At 38.8% G+C, this 11,331-nt stretch overlaps 1 protein-coding gene across 1 annotated transcript in view; it reads left to right on the top strand.

Annotated features, from left to right (window-relative positions):
* The first annotated feature begins 3,517 nt into the window (after positions 1-3,517).
* The window catches only part of LOC121390045, a 60,706-nt gene continuing 52,892 nt past the window's right edge, over positions 3,518-11,331 (top strand). The window contains exons 1-3 of the mRNA XM_041521750.1: positions 3,518-3,599; positions 5,348-5,480; positions 7,096-7,235. Coding sequence (XP_041377684.1) covers positions 3,566-3,599; positions 5,348-5,480; positions 7,096-7,235 — 307 coding nt within the window. The 5' untranslated portion in view covers positions 3,518-3,565. The remainder of the gene's footprint in view (positions 3,600-5,347; positions 5,481-7,095; positions 7,236-11,331) is intronic.

Genomic DNA, 11,331 nt, shown 5'->3' with positions numbered 1-11,331 from the left:
ACAAAATTTTAAGATGTACTATACTTGATTTTATATAATGTATTATACTTTCTCCCCACAGCTCCTCACAATATTAATTTGAAGTTTTGAAAGATGAAAGAAATAAAACGTACCTTTTGTCAAATATATCATATCACAAAATTACGGTTGGAGATGTTTTATTTATTGAAAAAGAATAAGAATTGTGTACGATGTAACGTAGCCCGAGTACTCTGACTGTAAGAGAGCTAGACGGACATTTGGACATAAACACGCTCTCATTGCAGTCAGAGACCAACCTATGTCTTTTTTTGGCAATTCCTGACTACCAAACGGTAGGCAACGAGTCCCGCTCTAATACCACAACAATCCTATGTTTGACGTCAAATACCTTTACATCAATCATTTTCGAGTTAAGTGATACAAAAAAATCCACATATTAATCACTAATACACTTACTGCAGAAAGAAACCCGACAGCACCCACATTCAGCTACGCTTCGTGACACTCCGTCGCAACAATTGCAAAGCTCGGCGATCTATTTCGAGACTGGGCGATTCCGCCTTGTGCAGCAGTTACAGGGGTCATCTCATAAGAGGCAGTACGTAGCACATACTTTTGCCGTATGCTGTCGATAACACCCCAAATGTATCCTTCAAATTCAAAATGGAATCAATAATGTGTAATTGTTTTGGTTTAATGACGTAATGAAATCCAAATTCATCCAAAACGGCATTAGCCAACTCTTCCATCTTGTAACTTCGCTTGATATGAGACGGCCCCTGTAACTGCTGCACAAGGCGGAATCGCCCAGTGCGCGATCACGTGGTCTACGTCTCGAAATAGATCGCCGAGCTTTGCAATTGTTGCGACGGAGTGTCACGAAGCGTAGCTGAATGTGGGTGCTGTCGGGTTTCTTTCTGCAGTAAGTGTATTAGTGATTAATATGTGGATTTGTTTGTATCACTTAACTCGAAAATGATTGATGTAAAGGTATTTGACGTCAGACATAGGATTGTTGTGGTATTAGAGCGGGACTCGTTGCCTACCGTTTGGTAGTCAGGAATTGCCAAAAAAAGACATAGGTTGGTCTCTGACTGTAATGAGAGCGTGTTTATGTCCAAATGTCCGTCTAGCTCTCTTACAGTCAGAGTACTCGGGCTAGGTGTAACGAAGCCAAAACAAGGGTCCAAAAAGTGACTATCGTCGACCTTAACTATCGTGGATTAAAAGCTCGTTGGTTAGTAGTGTTCCCGTCTCAAGTTTTGGCATCGCGCTCATTAAATTGTAAATATTTGTCACCGTTTTCGTCTGTTTTCATTTCAAATTTTCCACAAAATAACATTTTAAACAAACCAAGCACAAACTGTTTACATATCGCGAAGGGCATTCCCGGTAACCATGTGCTATAAATAGTAGCGTTGAATACGGTATAGTTCCGGCAGTTGAGTTGAATACGGAAAGTTGTATTCAATTCTTGTATTCAGAGCTGTATTTATATAGTAAGATTTAATGGGTATGTAATAAATGATATTTCCATATACTTACCATTTGTGACACCCAATAGCCGATATGTATTTTTGTGCTGGGGTGTCCTTAAACATTAATTCATTCATTCGCTCCATTCAACTGATTGGGTTTTTTCTCGTTCCAACCAATGCATCACAACTGGTCAAAGGCCGTGGTATGTGCCTTTCTGTCTGTGGGAAAGTGAATATAACGGATCCCTTTCTGCATTCGAACAAAATGTAGTGGATTTCCTCTAATGACTGCGTGTCAGAATTACCAGATGTTTGACATCCAATAGCCGACATTCTCTAGAAACAATTTATAAGTGTCCCACGTACACTTATTTTTAAAGGTCACAAAATTAAGTCTTTATTTCGAAATGAGTGCCAGTAAATTCCGGTCAGGGTCAAGTCAAATACGCCACACACACTCTCACAAAATATTTGTTTCATGTTAAAAGTTAAGCTGTGTACCTGTGAGAAAATAATGCGCACTAGGTTTTGAAACGTGCTAAAGCATATTTATTATCGTGCCCACGAAGGACATGTTTAACTATATCAGAAAGTATTGTCTAACAAAACATCAGGACATTTTAATAATTAAACTATGCCACTTTGTTATTTGACATACAGTTACTTGGACACCTTGCTTAAAATATAAAGTGTGTTTGTTTAACGACACCAATAGAGCACACTGAATGATTAATCATCGGTTATTTGGTGTCAAGCATTTGGTAATTTTGATATATATGTAGTCTTAGAGAGGAAACTCACTTCATTTTTCCATTAGTAGCAAGGGATATTTTATGTACACCATCACACAGACAGGACAGCACATACCACGGGCTCTGATATACCAGTTATGGTGCACTGGCTGGAATGACAAATAGCTCAATTCGCCCACCATCGGGAGTCGATCCTAGACCGACCGCGCATCGGGCGGTCGATCCTAGACCGACCGCGCATCGGGCGGACGCTTTATCACTGGGCTACGTCCTGCCCAACTTAAAGTATAAGACTTCGCTGGATCTAGCTCAGTCGGTAAGACAATCGCTGAGGTGCTTGGACCGTAGGATCAAATCCCCTCAGTGGATCCATTCTCTGATTGGGCTTTCCTCCGACCCAACCAGTACCCTACGACGTTGGAGCTCATGTCCACCAATCAAAACCTTACTCGCCCGATATTTTTAGAATTTGTATGCCCCCAAATAACGTTATAAAAGGCGAAGTGTGATTGGTCAATATTTAAATTATTATTTAATGACGAAATGTTACCTGGACATTGGGGACTACGCAGTGTTGTTAGTTTTAAATCACTGGCAGGATTCTGCAAGTAAGGTTTTGATTGGTGGGCATGAGCTCCCAACTGGCTGGTGTTAGATCCACATGTAATAGTGGAGCTAATTTTAATTAGATTGTGTATATAAAAGACCCCTTGCGACTAACGGAGAAATACAGAGTGTTTCCCCTAAGACTATATTATGTCAAAAGTACCCAAATGAAATTCAGTAGCCGATGATGCATTAGTTAATATGCACTAGTGGTGTCGTTAAATAAAACTAGCTTTATAAAGTATAAGCACGATAACAGTAGCAAGGGGTATTATGAACTAATGAATGTTTAACGACACCCAGCACGAAATATTTTATATGCACTTAGTCTTTGCTTTGGGGATGTGTGGTGGTATTTTTCTGTGGCTACGTGAGTTAAACATTTGTGTTTCTGGGGAAGAATGCAACATATATACTTAAGTGAACGTTTGATAAATGTAGGCGTCCTTTTGTAAATTTGTAATACCTCCATAGTAAAATCCAAATCCAGTGTCTGGGCACACCATACTTTATTATACTTTACTAAGAGAAAGAAACCCGGAATAAAAGTTTTTAATGTGAAACAACTCAAAATTCTCGTTCTCTGGCCTAATTGACATAAATGGCCAGAATGGATATAATTAAATGGATAAAATGCTAACAATCCAAATTAAATATAGACACATTATATGTAGGCGTGTATGTGTATATAACTGATTCAACTTCGGTGAACGGGCACATTGCTTTTATTCGGAGCCCACAAGGACAATGCTTCTGTTTGGTTTGATTTTGGCTGTTTACGGTAAGTATCAGTATTTCATTATAACATTGAGGGTGTTTTGGTCAGGGTTAATACACAAGCGCCTCTTGCTATGGGCCGTAGATAGCAGGGGGGGGGGGGGGGGGGGGGGGGGGGCAGTTGGTATTTCTAAAAATGTCCGGGTAAGGTGGAGGACATGCCCCCGGATACCTAGTGTCTTGCGTTAAACAAATCAATAAATAATGTTGCTATTACGTTCCTATCAGAAGGCCGTGTGCTCATTAATACCGAAGTAAAATCACATTCATTCAGTTTAACTTATTTTCGTGCTTATTCATTCAATTAAGGTTCAAGCACTCCGTTCTGGACACCCCTGCCCGTGCTGTAACCTCACCGTGGTGCAGGGGTGTAACATTCTCTTTGAGAATGGCCAATACAGCACAAATTGAAGTTTAGAGTAAAAGTCGGTATCTTATCTGTGATATTTGTATTTTTGCATAGTTCTTTACACTGTTTTTATTTATATCTTGTTTGTTTCCATTACCATAGTTTGACACCCAATAGCCGATGTATTTTTCGTGCTGGGGTGTCGTTAAACATTCATTCATTCATTCCGTTTTGGACACAAATCTGAGCTATGTCAATGCGTTAGTGTTAGTGGCTAGTAAAATTCAGCATACTGTTCAGGGGGCGATCACTCGCCACACTGAGTTTTCCATACCAGAAAAGTAAATTGCAAGTGGTCAACCTCCTGAAAAGATAATCAGTGGTAAGCCCTCTAGTTGGATTGAGAGAGAGACAGACATACAGACAGACGGACAGAAATACAAATATCACAGATGGATACTGACTTTTACTCAAAATTTCAATTGTATCTCGAAGAAAACAAGGGGATTTGTGCTGTGTTGGCCATTCTCAAAGATAATGTTACACCCCTGCACCACGGTGAGGTTACAGCACACGCAGGTGGTGTAAGTGGCACACACAGTTCAATGCTCCACGACTGGTATATGATCAACTGTATCAATGGTCGCTTTGCTATTAGTGTTGTTATTGTACGCAATGAATGAATGAATGAATGAATGTTTAACGACACACCAGCACGAAAAATACATCGGCTATTGGGTGTCAAACTATGGTAATGCAAATAAATAAAGTGATGATCAACATCAATATAAAAATTCAAGACAAACAAAAACAGTGTAAAGAACTGTGCAAAAACACAAATATCACAGCAATAGGTAAAACCATACAATCAAATAATTTAAGTTGGCATTGAATGGAAAGATGGCAACGTTTTCCTTGTCTAAGTGTAAAATACATAGCTTTTTGAGCTTGAGCTCAGTAATGCCGAAATAAAATCACATTCATTCAGTTTAACTTATTTTCTTGCTTATTTATCCAATTAAGGTTCAAGCACTCCGTTCTGGACACAAATCTGAGCTATGTCAATGCGTTAGTGTTAGTGGCTAGTAAAATTCAGCATACCGTTCAGGGGGCGATCACTCGCCACACTCAGTTTTGCGTACCAGAAAAGTAAATTGCAAGTGGTCGACCTCCTGAAAAGATAATCAGTAGTAAGCCCTCTAGTTGGATTGCGAGAGAGAGAGAGAGAGAGAGAGAGAGAGAGACAGAGAGACAGAGAGAGGAGAGACAGACAGACAGACAGACAATACCCAACAACTTTAATGAATTCCATGATCTAATAAGGTTATTTTTATATTTTGTTTGGTAGGAGAATGTATTCTTTAAAGTTAAGTATACTGTCGGATTTCTTTCATTAATTTAAGGCATCTCGGTTAAAGGAGAGTGCCAGGGAAATATTGAGCAGCGAATCTTGACTTGCAGTCAGATAATTAGAAGACCTGTGCAACTGTCCGACATTGGTAACCTTGACCCCGAGGAAAAGCAGAGAGTCTGCACGTAAGCACATCCATAAATCAAGTTTGATTAAAATCAAATCTTATTTCCAGCACATGATATTTGGCCCACTAAAGGAAGGTCTTTTTTTCCGGGGGGGAAGCGGGACGGGATTTAGGAGTTAGTCTGTTGAGCGCTCTCCTGGGGTGCTTGCGGATCCTCCCGTCAACAGATTGAGTTTTCTCTCGTTCCAACCAGTGCACCACAACTTATCAAAAGCCGTGGTATATGCGTTCTTGTCTTTTGGAAAGTGCATATAAAAGATCCCTTGCTGCTAATGGAAAAATGTAGCAGGTCAGAATTACCAAATGTTTGACATCCAATAACCGGATTAATTAATCAATGTGTTCTAATGGTGTCGTTAAACAAAACAAAACATTTCTTTTCTCCGAGGCAAGTGACTAGAATATGTTTTCATCTACTCGTCAAACAGTTCAGGAGCCGTAGCATACATTACGATACCTTATCACTGCACAAAGACTGATTCCAAAAGACGTTAAGAGTCGTGAGGGTATGCAGCTATGACTCGCTGTCATGTGCCTGTCTATATGTATTCTGTGGCGTTAGAAACACCAGGATGACCAGAAAGATTTCGGTTGTACGGAAATGAATAATCTAAAAATAAAATATAAGTAATGTTTGAGTTCAGTGATCATAAACGCCTCTAATAGCGAAGAATATGCCTTAGTGTTTAAAAACTAAGGTCTGTCCTTTTAAGAGAGCTTGTTGACTTAGGTTCCTGATGTTGGCCACAATATATGGACGGTTCCAACGCCGCATGCTGAAGGACTGCCACTAGTAGCAAGATATCTTTGACATGCCCCGTCCCACAAACAGGACAGCACATATCGCGGCCTTTGATACATCAGTAGTGGTGCACTGGCTGGAACGAAAGATAGGCCGTTGAGTCGATCCTAGACCGACAGCGCATTAGCCGAGCGCTTTACTAATGGCCTATGTCTCGCTCCGTGTACACACATATGTGTGTATTTCATATATATTTAGTATATTAGTATGGTAAAGAAATATTGCTTAAATTATTTCGAAGTCTAAATATTTTTAATGGAGTCAACATCATGCATGGAGCTGGAAGAAGGATTTGATTTTATGACATGTTTAAGTAAACATTTTACTGATAGTCCATGGAAAGTGACATGCTAGAAAGTCAATGATTTGAGCAGAATGATTTAGCGGAAAAAGCACAGACAAAATCCCACACATAAAACGAAAAAAACAAACAAGAAAAAAAAACCCCAGTAACAAACAAACAAACAAGCAAACAAAATGTCCTCATGATGTTTACGACAAACGAGATTTCGTCATGGTCTCAATTGTCTTAAATCGAAACACTGTCTTAAATCGAAAGATTGTCCTAAATCTAATATTGTGCCAATTTATCGTGTCCAAATATAAAATAGAAACTCGAATAACCAGTAAAGTTTTGAAACCATTTCTGAAAGAATTACCATACGAAAATAGAGATGATTGCTTTTAAATGCCGCTAACAGCCGGTTCAAACTGTTAATAGGCTAGATACACGCATATGTTTCTCTAATAATTCAATTATTTGTAAAATAGAATTCAGCATTACATGATCATACTTAGAATGTCGTTACAGAAATGTTCGCGAAGGAATGACGTGCTCACTGGACATAATTAACGAGTGCGCAGACTCCCCGCAGTTAGCAAGCACGGGAACGCCAGTGGAAACTATGAGGGCCAGTCTAAATAGCGGACTGCAAGATCTCTCGAAAGTCTGTAAGTAAAGCGTACACTACATGTCTCGGTGGGTTTAGAACTGATAGATAGGTCACAGGTTCCAATCCCGTGACCATCCCCATCCAAGGGAAGGAAGGAAATTGTTTATTTAATGATGCACTCAACACATTTTATTTACGGTTATATGGCGTCAGACCACATATATATTGAGGGAGGAAACCCGCTGTCGCCACTGCATGGGCTACTATTTACGATTAGCAGGAAGGGATCTTTTATATGCACCATCCCACAGACAGGATAGCGCATACCACGGTCTTTGATGTACCAGTCGTGGTGCACTGGCTCAAGCGAGAAATAGCCTAATGGACCCACTGATGGGGATCGATCCCAAACCGGCCGCACATCAAGCGAGCGCTTTACCACTGGGCGACGTCCGACCCCCATCCGAAGGAAAGTGATCGATGGGCTCAGCTGGAGTGAATAAATGGATGTTTAACGACACCCCAGCACGAAAAATACATCGGCTATTGGGAGTCAAACTATGGTAATGCAAACAAATAAAGTGATGATCAATATTAATATTAATATTAATATTCAAGATTCAAACAAAACCAGTGTGAAGAACTGTGCAAAAATACAAATATCACAGATGGATACTGACTTTTACTCAAAATTTCAATTGTATCTCGAAGAAAACAAGGGGATTTGTGCTGTGTTGGCCATTCTCAAAGATAATGTTACACCCCTGCACCACGGTGAGGTTACAGCACACGCAGGTGGTGTAAGTGGCACACACAGTTCAATGCTCCACGACTGGTATATGATCAACTGTATCAATGGTCGCTTTGCTATTAGTGTTGTTATTGTACGCAATGAATGAATGAATGAATGAATGTTTAACGACACACCAGCACGAAAAATACATCGGCTATTGGGTGTCAAACTATGGTAATGCAAATAAATAAAGTGATGATCAACATCAATATAAAAATTCAAGACAAACAGTGTAAAGAACTGTGCAAAAACACAAATATCACAGAATTTTTTTTTAAATATTCAATAAAATTCTTAAGAGTGTTTTTGATTGAAATAAATATGTTGTGACAAAGTGGGTAACTGACACAACAAAAAAAGTAACTTGTATTTGACATGTCTTTGAACTTGCCAAAATTCTCTGAATCTCAAGCATCAAGTTTTGAAGTATTATAGAAATGTGTAGTACACAGGTAAAATATGATCACTAGAACAAGAGAACTAAGTTTTCTACAAGGATTTTTTTTTATTAATGGGTAACTGACGTAACGCCAAAAGTAATGACGCAACATTTGCGAATCATAAAATCTAATAAGAACATATTTTTAAAATAAAACATGTCTTTGGCAACTGGTTCATCTAAATTGTAAAAAATACATAAATCTTAATAGGGAATTTAAAAAAACCTAACAATAGGGGCATGTTCAGGGTGGTGGGTTGGGGGTCAACCCCCTTTCCCAACCCTATCCCTGCTCAAAGCAAATTATTATTATTATTATAATATGCATATACATGCATTTGTCATGATGCATTTTACTTGTAGAACGCAAGAAATGACATTTTAGGACATCAGGTTCTCACAATTTTCCAAACAACCCCCACTCCCCACCTCAACCCAGTAACGTGGGCAGTTGCACGATTTTTTGCACACATGCCTCAACAGCTTACTTCAGAGGTATCATTTTTCGTAGAATTGCCCAAAACCTTTTCAGCTTTAACCCTTTGACAAACAGCCAAAACAGTTCAATCGTAAGACTAGGTCATCATCATTTTCATTGATTAAATAAAAACAGCTTATATAATTATTAGTATCATCAACATCACCAACATTATCATCATTAGCATCATCATCATCATCATTAGTAGTAGACCCATTCACTTATCTTAAAGAAAGATCCTCCACCTCAGTGTGAGCACTGTCGGTGTCTTCTGACTGTGCGACACATTTTGGTGGAGTGTACCCATCTGAAAGCAATTCGAAAAGATATATTTGGACTTCGAACTGTGATGGAATCCTTTCGATTCCATCCCGAACTTATTTTACAATTTTTACGTGATACTGAATTTTATTCAAAATTTTAATTATATATTTCTGTGATATTTGCATTTGTACACAGACTTTACACTGTGTTTTTATTTAACTGTTGAATTTTTATGTTGATGATGATCATCACACTGTTGTTTCATTTTACCATAGTTTGACACCCAATAGCCGATGTATTTTTCGTGCTGGGGTGTCGTTAAACATTCATTCATTCATTCAGTAGTTGTAGTAGTAGTAGTAGTAGTTTATTTATTTAACTATTTATTTATTTTTATTATCAGGTTCGTCTGGCGTGTCGAGTACAGTCGCCGACTGTCCAAGACGTGAACAGATATCGAGGAGCATAATCGAATGTATTAAAATTATAAGCAGGAGCCCCAATGAGCCATTGTGCAGGTTCGGTCAACATTTTGTTTACATATACTCAGTTAACGTCCTGTCATGGGCACACACGCACGCACATATACCTCAGCAACTTGGGCTGTCTGTAGGTTAAAAGTTGCTTCTTAGTGTATAAGAGATAAATCAGAGTAGAGGTACTCTCTCTCTCTCTCTCTCTCTCTCTCTCTCTCTCTCTCTCTCTCTCTCTCTCTCTCTCTCTCTCTCTCTCTCTCTCTCTCTCGTCAGACTTGTCACTGGCCTTTTTATAGCCACTCCATCCAAATAGTACAAACTAAAATAATGGAAGGCATTTCATTTATACTGTTGTTCGTGCTTATATCAAATTAAGGTTTACTCCAATCTAATTAAAATTAGCTCCACTATTACATGTGGATCTAACAGCAGCCCGTTGAAGCTCATGTTCAGTTGACCTTTTATTCGACCAATCAAAACCTTACTTGCAAAATCATGCCAGTGATTTGAAAAAGAATTTGAAAACATTCGGGATTAAGCCGATGGTATACGAAATGATTCGAGTGAGTTACGAAGTATGCCGGAAATTAATTTCAATATAAAATTTTATATAAAATTCGTTTCAAGACGAAAAAAACAACAACCCATGATGGTATAGCATACAATCTGTTTATACTAGTATACAATCCAGAGTATTACTGCACTCCCCCCCCCCCCCCCCACGTTTTTTCAATGTTGAAATAGACCAAAAAGTATAAATAGTCTCGCCCGATATTTTTAGTATTTGTATGCTCCAGAATAACGTTATAAAAGGGGAAGTGTAATTGGTCGATATTTAAATTGTTACTTATAGATGAAATGTCACCTGGACGTGGGAGTCCACGCAATGCTGTTAGATCTACTGGTAGACCCCAGTAGAGCTAATTTTAATCAGATTGGGTTTAATCACGCTGTTCAGGGTGTGTGCCCAGGTCAGTGGATTAGTTGTTAGTGATTAGTGAGAGAGAAGTCGGGACGGGCATGTTAGGCAGCAAGAGGATTGTCTTTATGCAGACAGTGGAATCACACAGGGATACATACCGTCTGTGTTCTTTGTGCGTATCAAACGACATACACCACGGATAAAAATACTACCACTCATCACCCTTAAAGTATTTCTTTTTTAAATTGGGTGTTTAGCTTCTCATTTCAGAGATAACGGGTAGCGTCTATGACTACCCTAGTTCCGCACACAATCTGAGTACTTTGTTTTTACAGGTACCCCATACATATTTTAAGGACAAGGTTACTTGGCACAGTGGTATTAGATGAAATAAAATTGCATACATTTTTTTTCTTTTCTTTTTTTTTACAAAAAATATACTTACATATATCACCAATGACATGACTTGTGGTATTAACTGCCCAGCCAAGAGATATATGGTTTAGTACTACTTTAACAGTTTAAAGAGATAAGCCCTAGACACTAAGGCATCTTTTTCTCTATTCGAGCCATGTTTAGTAACGGAAATTATATATTACTTAGATATGCACCTCGAACATTTGGTTCAGGCAATACGGAAGCAAGTAGACATTGGGGGGGGGGGGGGGGGGGGGGGAATTTCCTTTATCCTACATTTCATTTCAACTTATTTTTGTGCATATATCCAATTAAGGTTTAAGCAAGCTGTCTTGGTCACAGACCTCGGCTATCTGAGCTTTCTG

Source organism: Gigantopelta aegis, chromosome 15, assembly GCF_016097555.1.
Source record: "Gigantopelta aegis isolate Gae_Host chromosome 15, Gae_host_genome, whole genome shotgun sequence".
Taxonomy (NCBI): domain Eukaryota; kingdom Metazoa; phylum Mollusca; class Gastropoda; order Neomphalida; family Peltospiridae; genus Gigantopelta; species Gigantopelta aegis.
Note: the sequence above shows the minus strand (reverse complement) of the source record. Positions and strands in the feature narration are given on the sequence as shown.